The sequence below is a fragment of the Typopeltis vanoorti genome, chromosome 24, assembly GCF_054136105.1.
Source record: "Typopeltis vanoorti isolate ZY-2024b chromosome 24, IOZ_Tvanoo_1.0, whole genome shotgun sequence".
Classification (NCBI taxonomy): domain Eukaryota; kingdom Metazoa; phylum Arthropoda; class Arachnida; order Uropygi; family Thelyphonidae; genus Typopeltis; species Typopeltis vanoorti.
The window spans coordinates 40,783,455-40,809,059 of NC_143572.1; the positions used below are offsets into that span (position 1 = coordinate 40,783,455).

Genomic DNA, 25,605 nt, shown 5'->3' on the forward strand with positions numbered 1-25,605 from the left:
AGGGTGTTCGGGATAAATTTGACAGTTTCGTAAGGAAAAAGAAAATCTTCTTTGTATCTATTAAATGTAATGAATTGACAAAAAGACATTACAGGCAGAGTTAATTACAATACTATCAACAAGATTTACTCAAAATAACCACCATTAGCATCGATCACAGCTTCAATTCTGCTTCGGAACCTCGAACAAGCTGATGCTACAGTCTCCCTGGGAAGGGCCGCAAAAACTGTTTTAATTTTATCCATTAACTGGGCTTTTGTATTACTGGAAGTGCGATTGGTGTCTTTTTCAACTGCGCCCCATACAAAATAATCCATGGGGTTAAGGTCTGGGGAGTTTGGAGGCCAAACATTTGGACTGGTGAAGTCGTAGAAATTTTCAGACAACCATTTTTGACTTTTCCCAGAGGTGTGGCAAGGGGCCGAATCCTGCTGCCATACATACTGCCTACCATTGCCTACCCTTGTTATCCAGGGCTTGACTACAGTTAGCAACTCCACGAACAAAGCCCGAATTCCAATGCCAGGGTTCTTCAACACCTGTTCCTGCAGATTTGCGAGGAATTCTGCTGTACGAACGCAATCAGATCGTCTGCTAGGGATCTTTCTTCTTGCTACATCCTCGTAGTCACCATTGCAAGTCTCTAGTTCATGCCTGATTGTTTTTACTGTATTCAGGGAGCATTGGGCAGCAGTCGTAATATCCTTATTTTGATGGCGGGCACGAATCATCATGATACAAGTTATTCTCTTCCATGATTCAGGTGGGTTCCAGCTATCCATCCTTTCTGACATCTTGTATATGAATGAAGAAGGGTCCAAACTTTTAAATGAAGAGAAGTGTGTGTTAATACATGTAACTTACGGAAAAATATAATTAATTATAAATATGTCAAATTTATCCCGAACACCCTGTATATATAAGTTGAATAAGATCGGTGCTAATACTGAGCCCTGCAGGAGCACATTGTTCAGCTTTCTCAGTTTGTTTCCCAGTAATACATGAAAGAACCTGTCAAAAAGCATGTTACCAATAAGTTTCACAATGGATTGGCATGGTATGACTTGTATCAGCATGTGAAGTAACCCTTCTTTCCATACTGTGTTGTACACAGCAGTAAGGTCAACAAACACAACAGAAGTTTGAAAACATCTCTGAAAGCCTGCCTTGATATGGATAGTAAAGCTTAGTACTTGGTCTGTAAACTTAAGTTGAGCTCTAAAGCCTGCTTGCTCAACAGAGATAACTTTAGATATTTTTGCCTTAATTCTATTAAGGAGGAGTCTTTCGAGGAGTGCAATTGTTTCCCAGTAATACATGAAAGAACCTGTCAAAAAGCATGTTACCAATAAGTTTCACAATGGATTGGCATGGTATGACTTGTATCAGCATGTGAAGTAACCCTTCTTTCCATACTGTGTTGTACACAGCAATAAGGAAATAAAGTAATTCTATTAAGGAGGAGTCTTTCGAGGACTGCAATTAGGCGATAGCTCTCTGCTTGATCTTGAGGCTTGTTGGTTCTTGTAGAAAGGCTTATATGTTGGTAACATATGACTATTAAATTATTTAAGGAATTTACAACGTATACTGGAATATTAATTAAAAGACACTTTAATAAATACTTCCTATATTTCGGCAATGTCACATTGCCATCTTCCTGGGAACATACAACTATGACACGTGCACTACAAAAAGCAAATGAGGCAGAAGAGAGAAACTACTGTTGTTCCTAGAGTCCTAATGGTGTCCCCTAGTGGGCTATATTGGGTTGTCTTGGCTGTTGGGCTGATGTTCTCATGATGGATGCTTCCCAAATTTCGGGCAGTCTCATGCACCCAAATTTGTTGAGGTTTGGAAAGTTTTTTTTTAGAGCTGAGGCTGATTCTATGAACAATCTTTCTTTCATATTTAAACTTGCTGCAGTGTTTTAACGTGGCTTTCTTCAAACGTATTCTGTGGTGGGTATCCAGGGCATGGTCAGCAAGCCCAGAGTGGCTGTACTGGTGGAACAGGATGTAGTCTTTGTGTTCTGAAATCCTGACATTCGCTGTCTGCCTGTATGGCCAAAGTAGGACAGTTTGCAGCTGCAAGGGAACCTGGTATACCCCAGGTAGGTCTAGGGGAAGTGGTTGGTCTTTAGTGGAGCAGATAAGGGATGCCAATTTTTTATATGGTTTGTAACAAGAAGTCAGGTCATATTTTTTAAAGATTTTGGTGCCCCAGATATAGGGAATGGTGATGGATTTAGTGTAATCTTTGTTATGTGGGGGGGTTAACTGGTTTTAATATTTTTTGGATTTTTTGGGGGTTGTAGTCATTGGCTAAGAAAGTATTAAGGATGTGGTTTAGTTCAGTGGTTAGGGCATTGTCATCTGAACAGATTAATTTTGCCCTGTTATATAGTATTTTTATAACCCCATATTGTTTGAGGAGGGGGGGATTGCTGGTGAATGTATCTGCCTGTATGGATGGGTTTTCTGTAAACAGAGAAAACCAAGGATCCATCAGGCTGGCGAGTGATTAGAGTGTCTAGGAAAGGGAGACTGTGGTTTTCCTCTTTTTCTATGATGAATTAGATTCTGGGGTGTTGGTTGTTTAAGTGTGTTAAGAAGGAGTGAAGTGTATCTGAGCCATGTGGCCAAATAGCGAACACATCATCAACATAGTGAAGCCAAATAGTGGGTTTTTGTGGGGCAGAGTTTAAGGCTTTCTCTTCAAAAGTCTCCATAAAGAAGTTGGCTAGGGGTGGGAAGAGTGGTGAACCCATGGCTGTCCCCTCTATCTGTTTGTAGAATTTTCCTTGCCAAATAAAATAGCCTGAGTTCATTGTGAACTGAAATAGGGCTGAGATATCGGGAGGAAATTTGGCTTAGATGAACTCTAAGGTTTCCTTGAGTGGGACATTTGTGAATAGGGAGGAGATGTCAAAACTGACCATTATGTCAGTATGTTGGAGTGAGAGGTTTTCTATACTGGCTTTGAAGTGGACCGAGTTTTTTTTATGTAATTTGTATGTAGGGGAATCAATGCCATCCACTATGGGACGTAATGGCACATTTTGCTAATGTATTTTTGAAAGTCTATATATTTGGGGAGGTCTAGAGTTAAAAGGTTTTAGTTTGTTGGTAACTTCCACAGGCCAAGAAGCGACCTTCTTAACTCAAGGAACAACAGTAGTTTCTCTCTTCTGCCTCGTTTGCTTTTTGTAGTGCCTGCATGCACGTGTCATAGTTGTATGTTCCCAGGAAAATGGCAATGTGACATTGCCGAAATATAGGAAGTATTTATTAAAGTTTCTTTTAATTAATATTCCAGTATACGTTGTAAATTCCTTAAATAATTTAAGTCATGAGGCTTGTTGAGTTTTAATATAGCTATTATTTGGTTCTTTTAAAGGCTGTTGGAAGATTTCCCATCATTAAAATGTGAGAAAAGAATCTTGTTAACCATTGACGAGCATTTTTCCACCCTTAACCAACAATTCAGGATGAATACCATCAAAGCCTGATGCTTTGCCATTTTAACCTCCTTTAAGGCCTCAGTTATTTCATCTCTGTGGTAAATTCTCTTGAAAATTGGGAACCATCAGCTGCACTTTGTCATAGGTTCTGAGTGACCTTTTAACTTACCATTTGTGTTAATGTTCTCGAGGAGCTCTAGACAGTGAGGTTATTCGACAGGCAATTTGATCTGGAGTCACCAAAGGATCTTTATGGGCGACTGGGTTGCTTCCACCTAACTTCTTTAATAGGCTCCACACTTTTCTACTTGATTTTTGTCTAAGTCCTCTGTAGTTTTTATCCATTTTTCTGTACGCTCATTATCAAGCTTGTGGAGTAGTTCGTCAGCTATGTCGCAGTAGCTAGATTCTAAATTGACTTGGTATAGCTCTTCACAGTCTTTATTCCAACCAGATATGTATTCCTTTAGGAAACCCCTTGGAATATACTTCTTTGCTGATAATATGACTGCTTCAATGAATCTCATGTAGTTTTCACTCACAGGTGGTATCCATCTTACTATTTTATCCAGTTGTGGAAAATCCTGCCAGTTCACTTTCCTAAAATTCCATCTTGATCATGAAATGTATCATATTAATGGTATTTGTATTCCTACTTCTACCAATACTGGACACTGTTGACTGTGTGGAAAATCTTCATGGACTCATCTTGTTGTGTTTAGTGGCCGATTTTGCAAATTCTGAGTAACAAAGAGATCTGGATTGTATTCCTCTCTTTCATGCTACAGCCTTAAAGGTTCCTTTGCATCAAATATTAAGCTAAGATTATTTTGCTCAGCCCAGTTTGCTAATGCTTCACCATTTCCATCATTATTATTGTAATTCCACAGGGTATGATGGCTGTTAAAATCTCCTATGTAAATAGTAGAATGAAGAAATATGGGAATTACCTTCAGGTGGCCATTCTACCAGGGGAGGCTTATAGATGTTAACCAATGTCATAGCAAGAATTGAGATCTTCAATTCTTGCTATGACATTGTGTATATTCTGATTAATATGTGTTGATATTAAGTGAGCATTCTGTATATTATTGCGTAAGTAAGTTGCAAAGCCATGAGCTTGGTGATGTGTAGCTCCTAGTATATCATACCCTGCAATTCTTCCTCTAGATTTCAATCATTGTTCATTATCTGTATGTCTCTCTCTTGAATTACAGCTATGTCTATATCATTTTCTCAAAGGATTTTTGAGAGATACTGACTTTTAGCAAAGCTGACTCCTTCAACGTTGAGTTGGCAAATTTGGAAATTAGCACCCATCTTTCTTTTCTTGTGGTCCTGAAAAGAACCGTTTGGTGATTGTATAGCTTGTGATTTCATGTGTCTATAGACAGGAGATCATTAAGATAGGTCTGGCTGCCAGCAATCGTTCTAGCTCATTGAGCATTACCGAGGGTGCACCATGTGGAGGTGAGATAGAAATACATCTACATCATATTGAAATAATGAAAAAGGCTATATATCTCTACCATATATCAATTCTGTTTTGCCCAAGTTAGCTAAAGTTATCAAAAAATTCAATATTCAGACTTCTTTCACTCCTCTATTCAGGCTCCATTCCTTACTCAGTATGCCTAAACAAAAACATAGCTTATGTTTTTGTTTAGGTTTACCAAACACGATAAACACTGGGTATAACAGACCGAAAAATCCATTGAGTTATGTCTAGAAGAACATAAAAGAGACATCATATATGGCAGAACTTGAGCCAGTGCTCTGTTGAATCACGTCCTCAATTCTGCTGATGCTAATGACTCACCCAGTCATATGGAACAAATCAGAAAATATCTTTTGATGCTATGACGAACTAGAAAGAAAAATTGTGGAATCTAAAGAAATTGTCCTCAATAAAGTACATCTCAACACTAACCTCAGTTACAATCCCTTGGATTGTCACTGTGCTGCTATCCAACTTTGGCATTCATGAGATCATGAACGCGTGCACGTGCCCAACAATAAAGTGATATACAGAACACCTTCAAATGACAAAATTGCCGTTTTAATATATAGATATTCTCTCAGAATGTTTGTTTATATTTCTCCCATGTAATGCACCTGATGAAGTCTTCTAAGAAGACAAAACTAATTGTGTGGTTTATTTAAAATAAAATGTAGTGTTTCCATTTTTATCTTTAACTAAAACTGAATAACAACTATAATAAATTTGGTATGAAGGTCAGAAATAAAAGACAAACTACAAGAAAAGGCAGGAAACATGGAAAACATCAGTTGCACTCTCGTTGGAGAACCTATAGAACAAGTAAAATATTTGTTATTTAGACACAAATATTTGTGAAGATGGTAAATTAACTATAGAAATAGATAATAGAATAAATAAAGCATTATATTGGAGAAACTGAATATATATTGAATAAATGTATATGGAATAAAAAAAGAACTTAACCAAAACAGACTAATAGTATAGAAGACAATATTCAAACAATTTAAACTTATTGAGAGTTGAATTAGAAATAAAAAAAAGTTGATCAGAGCTAGAGATTAGATACAAAAGTTTTGAGAAAAATTAAGAGTGAACATATGGCAATTAATGCCATCAATATACTATAAACTTAATTATGTAGTATCATTATCCTGTGCATTTCCAGTGTACAGGATTAGCATTAATTAACATTATAAAATTTTAATACAATTCAAAAAGAAAACATCTCTCTCCTTTTGTTTCAGCATAAATGAGAACACAGATAATTACACAATGTGTTTAAAAAAATAAGACTAACTTGTTACAATCACTTTACCAAACATGCAGTGAATCTATTCAGCAAAACTATTGAAAATTTCCAGGCAAATCCCAATAGCAATGCTAAAGGAAATTCACTGTAGCAAACTTCCACTGTAACAATTTATTCCTTTTGTTCTTATAACTAATATTTTGAAAGGATCTTTAATCTTTGATATTTTATATAAGTTAACAAGAAAGTACTGTTCAGCTCAGCTAACGCCTTTTTATTCCCGTATACGGGGAGTAGGTGAGGCTATTTAGCCCTATCTAACTTTTAGAGACTGAGTGGGCAGTTCAATCGCCACTGGTACCAATCAGAGATAGATGGCCCAAGGCTATCACTAATTAAGCGGTACACAGTGAAGAGAGTCGGCTCAAATGTGCCGCCATCTCGTGGTCCCTGACACAATATACTTAATGTCTGAAATAATGTGGGTTCTACGGTCGATTTTCTTGAGTTTACAGGACGAAAAACCAGAGTTTCCGGGAGGAAAAACCTGCTTGCCCGTGCCAGAGATCGACTAACTTGGGAACCGGTCGAAAAACTGTTTAACATTAAAAAATAAAACTTTTCACCTATTTTCCTTTAAATTTATGAGCTGAAATGACTAAGAATTTATAAAAACCAGAAGAAATTATATTGAACCCTGGGAAAAGTATTAAGTGCAGCCCTGCATGTAACTGATCAGGGGTTCCAACAATGTCCAATATTCACTTTTATTATTATTATCATTACATAACACCTCCAGGGAGTCCAAAGACTCATTGAGGGAGGGCACTTACTCCACAACTTACCGTCTCCACCAGCCGCAACTACCTTCATCATCTACACCAATGCCATCTACCGTTGACCACCACCACTATTATTTTCACAGACAATCACAAACATCCATGCCCTCAGCATGATTCAAACCTACAGCCTTTTGGCTGGAGAGTGGATAAGCTAACCACTCGGCCAACCAGGCTGGCCTTATGGAACATCCATTAGTAGGTATCTACTTTGATACTGGGCTAATAATGATGGGACAGCAATTTTGTATTTGGCCAACAAAATTTTATCCTTATTGACAGACCAAAATAAAATGATGGTACAACATGATGGAATTTCACTAGCAGGGGCAAAGTTTGGTTAAACAAGGCACCCACTGTTTTCCCTGTTTTCATCAGGACAAATAGCAAAAAGCCAACTACTGAAACCAATTCCAATTCAATATAAGCCAAACTAAAGATTGGCATCATCAATATAAGAAACATTAATGGAAAAGAAATGGAACTAGCATATGAATAGAATAAGTACTACATCGACATAATAATGTTATTGAAACAAAGAAGACAAAAAACAGATGCTCTGTTCAGGCAATGGCAATGATGATCATGGAAAAAGTAGCTATAGTATTCAACATTAAACAAGAAGATAATTTTCAATTACAGACAGCCTCAAGAAGAGTGATGTGAACAAAAAGGGCAAAGCTAATAATAGAAAGAACCTGTGGATTTATATTCAGTAGACAGGCTAATCATTACCAACACAATGCTTCAAAATAAAGATGTGCGCAAGTTCCCATAGAGAGCTGCGAGAAATGAGAAGTCTCATTGAGTATGTTATTGTTAATAGCAATATCTCTATGCTAGTTCAGGACAAGAGTGTATAAAGAATTTAAAATAGGAAGTGATAATCATTTAGTTCTGAACAAAATAAAACTGAATATCATTAGAAAGAAAAGCGAGTCAAAAGTTTTAAAAGGAATCAAAGTTGAGCAGATTTCAGGGGTGAAATATAGATTCAAATACACAAATATTCAATAAAAAATAGAAACAGACCATGAAGATCAACAGCTCTGGAGAAAACATTGAATCAGCTAGAAAGGGATGTGGTGAAGTCAACTACAAGGATAAAAAAATATCAGAACTCCATGGTGGATTCAAAGAAGTTAAAGAGGCAGCCAAGAAAAAGAACAATGCTTATCAAAAAGTTCTTTGCAAATAAGTTGGCATCTGCTCTGAGAGTATATAGAGAAAAGTGTAAGAAAGTGAGGCAATGTGTAAAACTAGTTAAACAAAATTCATGGGAAGATTTTGGTAAAATCATAGAAACTAAATATCAGAAAGGTGATAAAAATATTCTGCCAACTACTGAAAAAACTTAGAAATGTAAGGAAGAGTACTAAAATGAACCAGAGATAAAGATGACATGAAAATTGAAGATGGTATTCTAGATGTCTGGAGTAATTAATTTGAAAAATTGCTAAATGTCATAAGGTTTAATGGAATAAATACAGCATAACATATTAAACACATTTAATCAATCCTATGCTGTTGAGATGGAGGAGGAAGGAATAAGCCATGTGGCCAAATAGAAAACACATTATCAATGTATCTTAGCCAGATATAAGGTTTGAGACATTGTAAGGAAACAATATTAAAATGGCAAAAACACGCAAAATTATACAAAACAATAAGTGGAAAAAATCAGACTGAAATCCTAACGTCCTAAGAGATACACTTTCTATGGGTGCTGTTGGCTACCTTAGCAGTTAGGCATGGGGCCTAAGAATTAAAGTTTCCCAAATCTTGGGAAGTGAAACATAGTAGTTTTCTTCCAATTGACTCTATGAAAGATATCCCAAGGCATGGTCAGCTAGGGCTGACTGACCATACCTATGGCAGCAGATGTATTTCTTATGTTCTTCTAAGCAGATGTTTGCAGATCTTCCAGTTTGACCATAATATGATAAGTTGCAAGAACAAGAAACTTTGTAAACATCTGGAACAGAGAGAGGTGGTAGAGATTCCTTGAGAGGGTGAAGGCTTCAGATAGTTTTTGAATGCGGCACAGTTTAGAGCTCTGGCTATATTTGACAAGGTGCCCTAGATAAGGAACAATGATAGTATTATTAGTCACATGTTGAGAGGGATGTGAGGAAGAATTTGTTGATTTATTTTGGCACTGTAACCATTGGACACGAAGGCCTGGAAAATAAAGGAGAGTCCAGGCTGCAAGTTCAGCCTGGGTAGAACAGAGATTGGAGGTTCTATTAACAAGGATTTTGATAACACCATATTTATTGTTGGGGGGGGGGAGAATGATGATGAGAAAGTTTATATATCTACCTACCTTTGTGGATGGGTTTTCTGTAAACTGAGAAAGAAAGGATACCATTCAGAAGATGTGTATTAGAGTATCTAGAAAAGGCAGGCGTTTATCATCATCATCATCAAATTCCTGCTATGTACCCTCAAGGGGTGTACAGGATATGGATAGTACTACATGAAAAATTTACATCATTACTAACTCCCTATCTACAATTTTCCTTCAAATCAGTCTGTTACTCGTCAAGACTCCAACATTATCAGATCTTTCTATCGTCTAAAGCACTTTGTATCGTATCAATCCATCTATATCTTGGTCTTCCTCTGGGTCGTTTTCCTGCCAACCTGGCAGAGAACACTTGTTTTGCTAATCTTTCATCGCACATTCTGTTTAAGTGATCATACCACCTGAGATTAGCTGTGCTAATGCATTCCTGGATGATGACAATGTCAAGTTCTTTCCTAATATCCTTGTTTTTAATATGATACTGCCATTGATGCCATCTGTTCACACCTCTAATCTTTCTCAGGACTCTCATATCTATGGTCTCTAGTCTTTGGTCAAGTGTTTTACTTCTGACCCAGCTCTCAGATCCATAAGTTAAAATTGGTTTGAACACTGTCTTGTATATACAGCTAATTTAGTATTCCGACTAATTTCTCTCTTATTCCATATGAATGTATTCAATTGACTTCCGACCATACCAGCTTTGTTGATTCTGTTGTCTATTTCCATATTTAATTTACCATCTTCAGTAAAAATCGTGCCTAAGTACCTGAAATGTTTTACTTGTTCCACAAGTTCTCTGTTCACAATGCAGTTGACATTTTCAACGATTCTGTCTATTTTTATTGTCTTTGTCTTTTCATTGTTGACCTTCAATACCATATCTATTACAACAGTTATTCAATTTAGTCAGCGAATCTCGCAGACTTGTACTGGATTTATTTAAAAGTATAACATTGTCTGCATAAAGCAAAGAACTGACATTATCATCTACAATATTGATATCAGGTTTAATACCACTTTCCTTCATAATATGATCCATATAGATAATGAATAAAAGAGCAGATAATGTACATCCTTGTCTCACACCAGATTTAACATTAAACCATCTTCCTGTACTTCCTATCAATCCTAACTGCTGATTTACAACTCAAATAAAGACTAAGTATTGCTTGATATAATGCCCCATTGACACCATATTAACTATAGCATATTGAATAGCTTCTCTTTTGGCACCTTGTCATATGCCTTTTCCAGATCGACAAAACTTAAATACAGATCTTTTCTTTTTGTTATATTCCCATGATTTCTCGACTATTTGTTGTAGAAGATCTGATCCTGACAGCCTCTATTTGGCCTGAATCCAGCTTGTTCTTCACCAAGCTTTCCTTCCACAATTCTTCTCAAGTATACTAGCATACATCTTGCCAGGAACACTCAGTAGGAAAATACCTCTGTAATTCTCACATTCAGTTTTATTTCCCTTTTTATATATGGATACTATGAGAGCTGTACTCCAATCATCGGGAATTCGTCCCTCTGTTCATAGCTTCTGAACTATGCAGTGCATCCACTGTAAGACTTTTATACCACCATACTTAAGCATTTGAGTTGTAAATGCTGAAGTATGGTAAATTACATGCAAAACCATGACGTTTAACAAAATAAAATCTCTAATTCCAAATGATATTTCAGTTTTAAGTTGTCCAATTAAATTAAAGGGAATATTTGAATCAGAAATTTCAGCTGATAAGCAAATAAATGTTTTTATTTCAATTCCTTGTTTTCCATTGAAAGTTTGTCATCCATTAATAGTTCTTCCAGAATCCTCAAATCCAAATGTACAAGTAATATTTAGAATTGATTTTTCTGAAATGTCATGGTTTTGCATGTAATTTTGTTGATAATACGTCATTGTGTGGACTAGAATGCCATTTAGACAGGAAATCAGGTGACAATGGAAAATTAGAGCAGTCTCCTGAAGTTTTTCAAGATACTAATGATAATGATCAAGTGTTCAATATTGAGACTCTAGAGAATAAGGAACCTAGTTCACAAATTTGGGAAAAGGATAAGATTGTCCAAGCTCAGAAAGATGATCCTATACTCAAAACTATCTATGAAGCAGTATTGAAGGGTAAAACTCAACTGGATACATTTTTGAACCTGGAAAACTTGTATTTAGATAAAGATGGATTACTCTTATCTAGACAAATGGAAGATTGAAAATGAAAATATTGGTACCAACTAAAATGATTCCTTGGATTATGTACACTTTCCATGATTCAGACTTGGCAGGACACCAAGGATTTTCTAGAACTTGGGAAAGAATAAAGGATCGTTACATCTGGAAAGGTATGAAGAGTGATATACTCACATATGTCAAATCATGCCATAAGTGCCAAATAAGATCCCCTTTCAGAGGAAAAGCTCCATTACAACCATTTCCACTTCGAACTAGACCTTTTCAGGCTCTTGCTATTGATGTGGTAGGTGCGCTGCCAATTACTAAAAAAGGCAATAGGTATATTCTAGTAGTCATAGACATGCTAACTAGATTTACTGAAGCAGTGTCAATGAAGGATCAAACTGCAAAGACTATTGCAAGAAAGTTTTTGAATATGATTATTTGTAGATATGGAACTCCTCAGACCTTACTTTCAGATCAAGGAGCAAATTTCACATCTGAACTGTTGTTACAGTTATGTAAATTACTTAATGTTAGGAAGATTTTTACAACACCTTACCACCCGCAGTGTAATGGTATGTGTGAAAGGCTGAATAGAAATATAAAGCAAATACTTTCCAATCTGGCAAACACTAAAATGAATGATTGGGACACATATATTTCTCAAGCATTATTTGCATGTAGATCTGCTTTTCATTCTGCTATCAAAGAAAAACCATCTTTTGCTTTATATGGTTTTGATCCAATCTTTCCTAATGAACTTGTTTCAGTCATTCCTAATACAGGATACAATGATATAAATGAGTATCTGGAAACAGTAGTAGATAAATTTTCCACTACTCACAGATTAGTAGGTGAAATAAGTAGATTAAGTTCTCAGAAAACTAGGCAGTATATAAATCGTTTTAGAAAGTATAAGTCATTTGCACCAGGTGATTTAGTATTGTTAGATGATAAATCTAGTATAAAAAGAGTTGGGAAATTAGGAAGGAAAGCTTTAGGTCCATATAGAATTTTAGACAAATTTTCTCCTGTGAATTTTAGGATTCAAGATGTCAAAAATCCTAGTAAACTTTTAAGTATACACTCTGATAGGTTAAAAAGGTACTTTTTAGGGAATAAAAATTTAGTTACATTAGGAGACAATATGAATAAAATATTGAAAGATGAGCGTTGTTTTCCTAGTACTAATTGTGCATCTCATTCACAATCAAATAATAGGACAGGGAATAGTTTTAAAACTCATAATTCAAATATGCAGCAAAGGAGAAAATTAAATTTTGGTAAAATAAACCCTAATGCAGGAAATTTTAGAAATATCAGGGTACATAATGTAAAATGTAAGAGTGATGTAAAATGTAATGTAAAATGTAAGAGTGATGTAAAATGTAATGTAAAATGTAAGAGTGATGATAATCAAACTGAGTCTAACATGGATGAAATAGTAGCAGAATATCATAGGTTAGTTAATATGGAGTTAAATAAACCAGAGGAATGTGAAAATACCTCTAATTTAGTTAGTAAGGATAAAGAATCTCAACTTGTAGAATTTCAGACACCTGTAGAATTTGATTCTGATAGTGATGATTCTGTAAGTATAGTAAATTAGAAGAAGTAAATTCTGAATCATCTCTAGCATCAGATGGTTCTGAAACTAGTGATTCCGAAAGTGTAAATAATGATGACCAAGAATTACGTTATTTTTTAAGATCTAGGAATAAGCATTAAAAGTTTTGTTTAGATATAGGTTAAATATTTTTTAAAAAAAATTTTTTTTCAGAGAAAGATGAAACTGATGTAAAAATAATCATAATTTAAAATTCTGAATATTTTTACATATTGTTTATGTTAATATGTTTATTAGTTTTGTTTTCATAACACGCATTGTCGGCACTTGCGATGTGCCCGTTATGGAATTGTTTTGTCCAAAGTGATATGTAAAGAAGTTAAAAAATTGATGTACTTACTAGATTTGATCTTTGTATTACTTAAAAGAATTTGATTGTGGTTTGAAATATTAAGTTTTGTGTTTTATGAAGACATTCTCTTGTCGCTAACGGATACAACGTGTCAGCCATTTTACAGTACTTAGTTTCTGACTTTCGTGGAGTGCGCATGCTCGCGGAGAAGTTTTATGGAGTGACTGACAGCGTTCGGTATCTGGGTAACGGCTGTAAACAAGAGAGCGTTCGGTATCTGGGTAACGGCTGTAAACAAGAGAGTGTTCGGAAGGAATTTAGAACACAGGCCGGTAGACATTTAGGTTCGGAAGGAACTTAAGTTTTTTAAGTGACAGTCGGAAGAAAATTAATAGTATATTCCGAAAAAGGAATCGTGGAACTATTAAGTTTCAAAGTGGAATAAGTATTGATGAATAAAAGGAAAATATTGCTATATGCGTTTTAAACGGAATATTGGAGGAAACACTAATTGAAAGATTAACAGTAGATTCTGAAAAGGGAATCGTAGAACTGTAAGTTTTTTTTTTTATTGGAAGAGTTAAGACTGTCAATAAGCATTTAGTGAATAAAAGAAGAATTTGCTATTTACGTTCTAAAGGAATGTTCGAGAAAACTCTGATTAGGAAGTTTCATCTGTATTAAGGACGCCAGATCTGACTATTATTTCTACTGAAGAAAAGAGATGTAATTAAGTTCGGAAGAATTAATGTGTGCTACATAGGTGATGAAAAAGGATCCTGTAAAATGAAGAATAGAGTCATATATCTTCTGAAAAGGGCATTGACAGAGAGAGAGAGAAACTGGCTATGAACATTTTGTCATTTTGCAAACAAAGTGTTTAGTCTAGTCTTAAGTGTAAGTTTATTTTAAAAAGGCCTTGGATCCAATTAATTTGTAGTTAGTTATGTAAAATTGTTTGAAGTGTATTTTGTATTTTGGTCTTGAGTCAGTGATTATTTGGATTCTGAAAGAAAGAGTTAAGATCATTGCACCAATTGGAGTGAACCCTTGTGCATATAATAACATATAGGTGCACTCAGAATAAAAAAAAATAATTGTTAGAAACAGAGATCATTCTGTATGGTAGGATTAAATATTAAGATAAATATGAATATCCTCAATATAAAAATCCACCAATTATTAACAATATCATTATCTAAAACTAAGTTTTCGATTAAAGATTTGAAATGAGTGGAATTTTTCATATAAGATGAGGAATGACCTATAAATGGGATTAAGGATTTAGCTGATGAATTTTTGGCAATCCATATGTCTGGGGGGGGGATGGTTCAAGTTTAACTATTTCAGGAAGTCAATATAAACTACAATACACAAATATTATCCAATAAAAAAAATCAAGTGTTTGAATACAAGAAACAGACCATGATGATCAACAGCTCTGTAGAAAACATAGAGTCAGCTGGAAAGGGATGTGGTGAAGTTTTAAAGAAGTTTTTTTAAATGTTTTCTTTTGAGAACTGGTGGGATCATAATTCAGTTGTTTATAAGTAATGTGGTATCTGAACAAAAAATTCATATTCCAATTATATTCACTAGTAGAAGTGTAGAAGAATGGAACAGATGATAGAGAGGAAATTAAATGAAGCACAGTTTGGTTTCAGGAGAAACAGGGAACTATCACAACACTATGGATATTGGGGGAAAGAATGATCAAGTGCAATAAAGATTTATATCTATGCTTTGTGGACTATGAAAAAGCTTTCAATAATGTTAATCACTCTGTTTTATTTGATATTTTGAATAAAATAAGAATAAATAAAAATATTATGAGAATTTTGTTCAGAATATACAAAACTCAAGAAGCCAGGGTCAGATTTGAAGGAGAGGATACTGAATGGATCCCATTCAAGTATCCACAAGGGTGTGGGTTGTCCCCACTCATTTTTAATGTCTATAGTGAATGGATAATGAGGGAGGCCTTGGAAGATCTGAAGGATGGAATAAGGATAAACGGACACCTGATAAATAATATAAGATATGCAGATGACATTGTACTTATGAGTGAAAGAAAGGAAGGCTTGCAAAGAATTTTGAACAGACTGAACAGGGTTGGAAATGAGAGATATAAAATGAAAAACATTCAGAAGACAAAAGTGATGAAGATTTCAAGGAAAGGAAATGATGGGATGGAAATCACTTTGGATGGACAAAGAATAGGAAATGTAAAAAGTTTTGAATAACCTGGGAGTTGGATAACAGAAGACATAGATCTAATTATGAAATTAAGAACAGAATTAAAAAAGCAAAAGCAGCATTTTTCCAAATATACCACATATTAGGAAACAGAAATCTGAACAAACAGTTAAAAGTAAGAATCCTCAAGACAATGATCTGGAGCATGGGAACGTATGGCTGTGGGTCCTGGATGATCAATAAGGAGATGAGTGACTGACTGAATGCATTTGAAATGTGGTGCTTGAGAAAAATGGATCGTATCAGCTGGACTGAAAGAGTGAGCAATGAAGAGGTTCTTAAACGATTCAAAATGAAAAGAGACTATACGGCTAGTATCCAAAGAAGAAAAATAGGGTTTGCAGGACATTTGATGAGGGGTTCTTCTGGAGAGCTTCCCAGAATAGTATTGCAGGGGATGGTGGAGGGAAAGAGAGGAAGACCCCAACTTCAATGGGAAGACAACATCAAAAACTGGATGGGCAAGAATCTTTCAGAAGCAAGAGATAGAGAGGCATGGAAGTGGACTATTCATCAGCTGCAACTCTCTTAAAGAGGAGGCCACAGGATTAGATTAGATTCACTAGCATCAATGACCATTGTAGTGTTACGCCTATCGGCTCTAGTGATTATTATGCTACTACTGGCTTTGCATAATTTACAGAGAGGAGCTGGCTCTTAGATTTCCTTATATCTGGGGCATCTCAGAAAAAATAGCCAGAACTCTATATAAAAAAAGTATACAATCTCTTCACTGCAAAGATTGTAAACTTTTGGTCAGTCAGGTCTAACTGACCATACCTTGGATACCTTGCAAAGAACCAAATAGAAGAAAACTATTATGTTTCACCACAACAAATATAAACCTGAAAGTTTTTTTAGAATTAGCAGTAGCTTTAAAAAAAACAATCAAATCTTAATATGGTTGTATTCACCTTCTCAAGATTTAGAAAATTATTTCTTAGGCCTCCCATTCTAACAGCTAAGGCTAGCCAACAGTATCCAAGGAGAGTACCCCTCATAGGACTTCAGGCTTTCAGTCCATTTTTTCCACTTACTGTTTTATGCAATTTTCTGTATTCTTGCAATTTTAATATTATTTCCCTGACAATGTCTCAGTGAGAGACGAAACATAGGATTGATTAAACATGTATAATTATTTAGACGTGATGCATTTATTCCATTAAATCTTATAATGAATTCAAACCAGCATGTTGGTAAAAAACATTCAAAGAACATCAGGATTACATATCAAATACTTGAGGTAGAAAAATGCTATTAAAAACCTGAAATGCAGAAAGGCAGCTGGAGTAGATGTTTAACTAGAAGCTCAAATATGAAGTTTTACAGTAGCTATAGCACATAATTCAGAAAGCCTGGTCACATGGTTGATTTCTAGATGAGTGGAGTAGAGCTCTCAGAGTACCCATCTATTAAAATGGAAAATAAAACCAAATCTAAGAATTACACAGGAATTTCTCAAATGATTCTTCTAGGTAAGATTTGTGCAAGCATACTTGAGAAAAGACTAAGACAAACTGTAAGAGAAACAGAGAACAGTCCAAGTTCAGGCCAAACAGAGGACACCAGGATCAGAATTTTCACTTTACATCAAATAGTTGAAAAATAATCTGAATATAACAAGGACATGTGCTTAAGTTTTGTAGATCTGGAAAAGGAATGTGACAGGGTGACAAAAGAAAAGCTGTTCACAATGATACAATTATGTGGTGGAAATAGAGCATTATATCAAGCAATATGTGGTCTATATTTGATTTTCAAGTCCACAGTTAGAACTGAAGGAGATACAGAAAGATAGTTTGATGTTTAATCAGGTGCAAGACAAGGTGCTTATTATCTCCACTGTTATTCATCATCCAGATGAATCACATTATGAGAGAAATGTGGCATTAAACCTGCTATCAAAATTAGAAACACTAATCTCGACTCTTTACTTTATGCAAAGGATTTAACTCCTAAATAAATTTGGTAGAAGTTTGTAGGATTCCTCAACTAAATTGAATAATTCGGTATGAAAATCAACAATAAAAAACTATGAAAATAGACAGGAACATTAAAAATTGCATTCTGGATGGAGAATATATAACAAGTAAAACACATCTGCTGTTTAGCACAATTTTTTTTGGAAAGAGGGTAAATTAAATATGGAAATAGACAACAGAATACAGAATTAGGAAAGATGGCATGGCACAGCAGGAAGTCAACTGAATAAGTTAAACTAGCCATACATAAGACAGTTTTCAAACCAATTTTAATTTATGCATCTAGAAGCTGGATTAGAAATGAAATACTATCAAAATTATTAAAATAAAAGTCAGAAAGGCTTTATTCTGGCAGAAGTAAGTTATTTTAAAAAAGAATATTTTATATAAATTTTCCTGAGAGCTAATAAGAATATAAGCTTCAGCACTGAAGTTGCCTTCATTAGCACTTAAAAGATATGAATTCAGCCTACAAGGCTATATATATTAGTGCATTTAGGTTTCACTGGCTGATATCCATTTCAAAGAGACAGACCACAACCTTAAGAGTACTATTAAGAGATTGGTATTGTTAGCCAGAGGGCTTTTGTTCTCTGGGTAATAGCAACCATCTCAGGTCAGAAAGTTATATTTTTCATAAGTGAACTCTACGTACATGTGTATAAAAATTACTAAAATAAGAGACTAAAAATAATTTTGGTGGAAGTAAGTTATTTATTAAAATATTTTATATCAATTTTCATTCCTTGGCCATATTCAACTTAATCAAAGACCAGAGATATGAGAGTCCCAAATGAGGATATTAAGAAGGAACTTGACTTTGTGAGCATTCGGTAATATGATAGCAGAGTATTTTCCAAAAAATGGGAAAGGAAAGGTTATCAAAACAAGTTTTTTGCCAGGATACCAGGAAAACGATGCAAAGGAAGATCAACAGCTAGATGGATTGATACAGTAAGAAGTGACTTAGAAGACAGAAATATAATAACTGATAATATGTTCTGACAGATAAGATTAATTTGGAAGAAAACTGTCCATAGGAAGCTAGTAATGATGTAATTTTTCATGTAGTACTATCATAATAGCCTGTATACCCCTGAGGGTATATATTTAATGATTTCAAAATTTGATTCCATTAACTATTTAATTAGGTAGTTGTGTGTTCAGGTTGTATTTGATACTTTATTCTGAAACTTAATTATATATTTAACTGAATTAATGTTAGAAGTGTTTTTTTTCCTTTATAAATCCAATTAATTTATAAAAATAACATTTAATAGATGCTTTTTTTTTTAGAATAAGTGAGTGAATTCAGGTATCTGTAGAAAGAATGTTTCAAACTTCTGAAACACTCAGTGTTCAAATGATATTGATTTCATTTCCAGTTCTTATCATGGATTTTAGGCCAAGTGGCCTGTTCTTCTTTTTCTTTTTATATCTGTATAGTATTTGGCAATCCTATTGTCCATTCAATTTAGAGTTCTAATCATTTTTTGTTTATATTTATTTATAGTGGTTAATTGGTTGTATATTCAGGGAGTGTAAAATTTCTATTTTACAATCCTTGAATTTTACATTTGTATATTTCATTTCTGCTTTTTGATCCATTTTTCATTATTTTTTTATGGTCCCTACATTTCACTTCCATATAATAAAGTTTGTTTAGCCTAGCCAGAACTTATATAGTCTGATTCTGGTGAATTTCTGTAGCAAGGATGGCTTAAATATATTATTTATTATGCCATTTACTTTAACAAAATTTGATATTTTAATGTCTATATCTTTTTCATCTTCACATGATAAGTTGCATCCCAGGTATTTGAATGCATTTACTTGTTCTAATATTTTATTATTTATTACTATTTTACTTCTTATTGGATTTTCTTCTTTGAAAGCAATTATTGTTATCTTTACTTATGTTCACATATTGTTCTAAAATTTCATTTAATGATTTTACTCTGTAGATCATCTTCTGATGTAACTAATACAATTATTTGATCATCTGCAAATAACAGTGTATCTATCTTTCTTGTAGGTTTTTTGCATACCAAATGGGTTATGCTGTTTCCAGATTGTTGTAATGTTTATATATATATACACACACACACACACACACACACACACATATATATATATATACATGTACATATGTATATTACATATATATTAAAGATGGCAAGAAATTCTATTCTTGGTTTCACCCTTTATCCAAGTGTAAACAAACAAAGTTAGCATGTGAAGACACTTCATGACTGGGCTACTTGTATATAGAAGCTAATGACTTCACATCAATTGCCTTAGACCATAATGCAACACACATATCCTTGTGGACATGTATAATACTATGCATTATGGGAAGGTCACCACCCAGACCAGTTTTGACCTTTATTGAGGTCTCATCAGTGAGAGCTAGACAAGAGGTGATGTAGAAGTCATATTCCCATATAAAAGTAGCCAAAAGATGTCACACCTTATTATTTTACTTTTTGTTGGGTTATATACAGGGTGTCCCAAAATTCACGCAAGATTTAAATTTAGCGCCATTTGTGCGGTAAAGTGTTGCCAACAAGAAAAATAAGACAGCGTGACAGCTGACAGTTCAGGGTTATTAAAAATGACCACACATAGCGAAGAGAGTTCGTTGAATGGATTATGGAACAACAACAAGTGGATGCTTATTTTTCGAACAAAATCATCTTCATCTTGATGGCTTTGTTAATCGACAAAATTGTCGCATTTGGGGTTCAGAAAATCCACGAGTGATTGTTGAGAAACAAATGCATCCACAACGTGTCACTGTTTGGTGTGGATTTTGGGCTGGAGGCATCATCAGTCCATTCTTCGAAAATGCGGCTGGTAAGGCAATAACAGTTAATGGTGCTCGCTATCGCGACATGATAATCCAGTTTTTTGTGCCTAAATTGCAAGATATGGATGTGGACGACATGTGGTTTCAACAAGACAGTGCCACATGCCATACAGCCCGAGAAACAATTCAATTACTGCATGAGTCATTTCCTGGTCGTGTAATTTCCCGTTTTGGTGATCAGAATTGGCCGCCCAGATCATGTGACTTAAAGCCGTTGGACTTTTTTCTTTGGGGTTTTTTGAAGTCTAAGATTTATGCCAACAAGCCCACGACCACCCACGCCTTGAAGGAGGAAATTGAGCGCTGTATCAACGAAATTCAGCCACATTTATGCAAAACGGTTATCGAAAATTTCGACAAAAGAGTGCATATGTGCCAGCAAAGCCGTGGAGGCCATTTACCCAATATGCTATTCCATGCATAACCCTATACTGTATACTTTATGAATCAATAAGAAATTACAATTTTTAATTAAAAACCTGTGTTTTCTATCAAAATTACTTCTTGTGTGAATTTTGGGACACCCTGTACAAGCACCCTTGTCATGAAGTGACTTTACGTGCTAACTTTGTTTGCTTACACTTGGATAAAGGATAAAACCTTTATCCAAGGACACCCTGAATAGATGTCCCTGATATATATATATATATATTTGAAATTTAAGTCTGTGCAAGATCAGCCTTTTCAGAATCCATTCAGTTCTTCCAGAAGTTTGTCCTCACCGTTTAGTTTCTCTTTTAATATTCCTGCCCATATTTTGTACCCTGCATTTACCAGAATAATTACCCTATAGTTATTGCAGTCATCTTTATTTCCTTTTTTTATAAATTGGGATAACCAGTGCTTTTTTCCAAGAGTTTGAAGTTTTTCCAGAAATCCAGACCATGTTAAAGAATTTCAAAAGGCTTTCATTAAATTTTCACTTTTTTTTTTTTTTTTTTTTGTAGAGTTCCATGTTTATATTGTCTCTTCCAAGTGTTTTCCTATTTTTCATCTTATTTATTGTATTTTTTTAGTTCTAACATTGCAATATTTTCTGTTAGATCATTCTTTTTTGTCTAAAATTTTACTTCTTTATTATCATAAATTCAGAGAGTTTGAAAATAAGTTGCTCATTTTTCTAAATTTATTTTGTATTTTTACCTTTTATTTCTTTGTTCATGTATTTTTACCTTTTATTTCTTTGTTCATGTATTTTTACCTTTTATTTCTTTGTTCATGTATTTTATTATTTTATAGGTTTTTTGGTTGTTGCTTAGTTATATTCTTTTCTAGTTCAGTTACAAAATTGTTCCATCTCTCTCTGTTTTTTCCTTCCTTCTCATTTTGCAACAACTGCAGTATTTCCTTTATATTCTAGTTTTGCTTCTTACTGTCTTCGAACTGATCTTATCTTTTACTATAATAACACTTATCTTTTCCACTTCTTTATTCCAGTTTCATAGTCCTCTTTTTCTATTATATTCCATTTACTCTTTATTCCTAAGCTTTCTGTTGATTCATTTGTCAGGATTTGTTTCAGATTTTCCCATTCCTTTTCTATGTCATTTGATTCATGTTTCCTAGTATGAGGATCTTGTAATAAAGAGATTTTGTAACTTGGTTGATAGTTATTATCCAATTTATTTTTAGTCATTTTGGTTTAAATTGAATTTTTGCCAATACCATAAAACGATCAGAGTTTAATTCAAAGCCTCAGTATATTCTTACATCTAGGATTAAAAATTTCCAGTTAATTTGAACAATGTAATAACATTTAATTAAAATTTTTTCTGTAAATAAATATTGCAACTTACCTCTACCTCTGTTATTGCAATAAAATGCAAGATCAGATGAAGTATTGTCTGCTTTCCAAACTACAAGAGGAGAAATGTTTTCACATAACTTCAAAGGCATCAAAGATCCTATTATTCTACCCATAGCTCCAGAAATTACAGCTAAATTAACATTGTATTCAGCATCAGAAACAATATAAGATACAACAATATCTGGTATACCATCACCATCGCAGTCTGGAATAACTACTGGAGCTGATAAAGATACTGGCTTGGGGTGACTTTTGTGACTATGAAGATACCAGAGCTGCATTCCTAAAGTAATTAAAAATAAAGTTTTAAAAGTATTCATCAGCAAGAGTTCTATAATAAAGTAGTTATTGTTCACAAGAAATGTTTCAGATTTTAAGCTCCTTAAACACCGACCTTTGTTCATCTCAGTTTGATATAACATAAAATAAGCCTGTAAAATGGCTTTTAACTTTAAAATCTATGATATGTGAAAAATTTCCTCCAATGAGCAAACACTTAAACATGAAATTATATGGAAACTTTTGAGCAACGTGCTCTAGATTCCTTTACTTTAAAATCTGGCTTAGATACACTGACAATGTTTTGGTTATCTGGTCCCATGACCACCAGACAGACACACCTTCCTTAGCCGCCTAAAAACACAAATGCACCCAATTCACAACTAAAATTGAAAGTCAGAACACACTTCCTTTTCTAGATATACATGTCACATGTCTTCCTTCTGGTAGTCTTTCCTTCATTGTTTACCATAAGCCTACACATACTGCCAAATACATACACAAACTCTCACCACCACCCAACATGAAGCATAGGTGTCATTAATATACTAAAAAACAGGGCTTTAAAGATTTGCTCTGGTGAGAAAGCACTTAAACATGAATTAAAAATTATCAGCAATACCTTCCTGAAAATGGCAATAGCAAAATCCTATACAAAATCTTAAATACAAATACATACAAAATTTAGGCTTAAATTTAAGCCTCTCACAAGAGGCTAGTTTTTACACTTGAAATAAAAGATTAAAGATTAGAGTTAATTCTTAGAAAATTTTGGAAGGGGGATTAATTTAGTATAGATGACACAGAAGTTAGCTTAAACAAAAACCAAAGCTCAAGGTCATAATTCCCGAATTTTGGGACTTCGTCACATGTCAGTCATGTGCACACGGACCGCATGATGTTTTGGCAGAGAAACACCACTCTAATTGGTCAGTGAAATCGACTCCAGTAAAGGGGGGGGGGAGAAAAGAAATTGAAGAAGGTGCCAGTAGGGGTCATCATATAAAAGGGTTAGGACCCCCCCCCCAAAGTGCTTTTTTAAGGAGTTTTCTTCACGAGTCTTCGTATAGGTCTCACACGGTTTTCCTGAGTGACGGGTTAGGAGTTTTCTCCGTCTGACACAATAAGGAAACAAAGTGTGTGGGATTTCGATTCCGTGTTCCTATTGTAAGAAATGAGGGATGCTGAATGTCAGTGTGTTTCATCGTCCAGTGATCATAATGAGAGAAAGAAAATTCTATAAAGAAGTCAGTGCCCACATGGTGAATTTTACAGCCATAGAATAGATGATCCTATGTATGTCCTTGATTGAGGAATGTAAGGTAAAGATTGTGAAAGCCCATCTTAGTGCCAAAAGAACTTAGGAGTGATAAGTTATAGAAGAGCTCGTCCTAGGAAGGTAAAATATCGGAAAAAGGTAGAGACCAGTGTAGAAGACCCAAGTCAAAAGGTATAAAATCTCGTGTCAATTCAAATCATATGTAACTGTAGTCATTGTTCAATTGCTGAACAGTTGAAAGGATTAATGAGAATTATACTAGGACTTTAGTACATGTCAAACTAGAATAAAATTGAGCTTGTTATTATTAATTAATATGTAATTCATGTGCCTAGAGAATTATGCATGTACATTGTATTTTAATTAAGAGAGTTTTAAAGGTCAAAAGTGTGTATTAGCTCAGCCAAAGGATAATTTTAATCCATATTGTCTTAGTGAGAAAATTAGAGTAACTGATTATATATGTCCTAGAAAATACAGAATTATAGTGTGATCAAACCAGTAAGGGGTTAGACAAAGGATCGACTAGTTCTAAGATTATACTTGTTTGTATGTATAGAATCTGTTATGGCGATATGATCACAATTCTCATGTAGGATCTTAACCTACTATTTGTGTTTAGCTAGTGAAAATTTGTATTATATATTCTTAGTATTGAATTGAGTTTTATTTGATAAAGAATGAATTGTACCATGTTTAAGAGTTCAATAAACTTTTTGTTCATTGAAAATACAGTTGTATGAGATTGCCGCTCAATGCACCTCTTGTAACAACGTACGAACCTAATCACGTGGGGGGGCGGGATTTGTTAAGTTACGAGATAAAGGTCACGACTGCATATTAGTTTCACACTCAGACATATTTTGGTAATTGCTCCTTGTTTTTAAAGTTTATATCTTAAACTAAATGTCCTGAAAGGTGCAGCATAAAATAAATATTTAGGGACACTAAGGGGAGAAGAAGCTTAAATATTTGTATTTGGGTGATATCTCGTATATAAATAAGATAGGGTTTCACATGTAAGGATAGTTAAAAGCCTAATAATCGTAAATTGGGACACAACATAAATGGCACAGTCGACAGGATGTATTTTAGCTAATTAAATCCTAATCACAAGCTATTCACAGCAAGTTGGTTTTGGGTGCAGGTCAAACAACTGAGGGGCAAAAGTTTAATTAAGTGTGGTTGAAAATTTTAAAGAGTAAATTACTGTAAACCAGATGCAAGTATGACTGATCCCTCTAGTAGTTTAGGCATGGATAACAGCAATTTTTTTCGTTATAATTAACCCACAGCAGGTGTTCCCACAATTTTCGGGCAAGGAGACTGAACGTCCTCAATTTTTTTAGTTATATAGAAGAGCTTAGAAGAGTTGGAGGATGGACTGATTTTCAGTTGTTAGTCTTGCTCCGGAGTAAACTGGTGGAAAAAGCTAAAGCTTTCCTGTATTCCTCCCCATTCTCAAGGAAACCCTGGATTACTCCCGATTTAAGACAGTCCTAATTTCTGAGTTCTCCAAACTGGGAGGCTTAGGACCTAACTTATGGAAGCTCCAGAGGTGCACTCAGAAGGAGAAGGAAAGTGTAGCTGAGTTCCATAACAGGTTACTGATGGTAGCTAGGGACACCCTGAGTGTTCTTAGTGAAGAAAAGCCTAACTTGGACTG

The 25,605-nt window shown here is 34.5% G+C and overlaps 1 protein-coding gene across 1 annotated transcript in view; it reads right to left on the bottom strand.

Annotated features, from left to right (window-relative positions):
- The window catches only part of LOC150093123 (protein FAM234B-like), a 124,079-nt gene that overhangs the window by 67,592 nt on the left and 30,882 nt on the right, over positions 1 to 25,605 (bottom strand). The window contains exon 3 of the mRNA XM_090414157.1: positions 22,371 to 22,664. Coding sequence (XP_090270283.1) covers positions 22,371 to 22,664 — 294 coding nt within the window. The remainder of the gene's footprint in view (positions 1 to 22,370; positions 22,665 to 25,605) is intronic.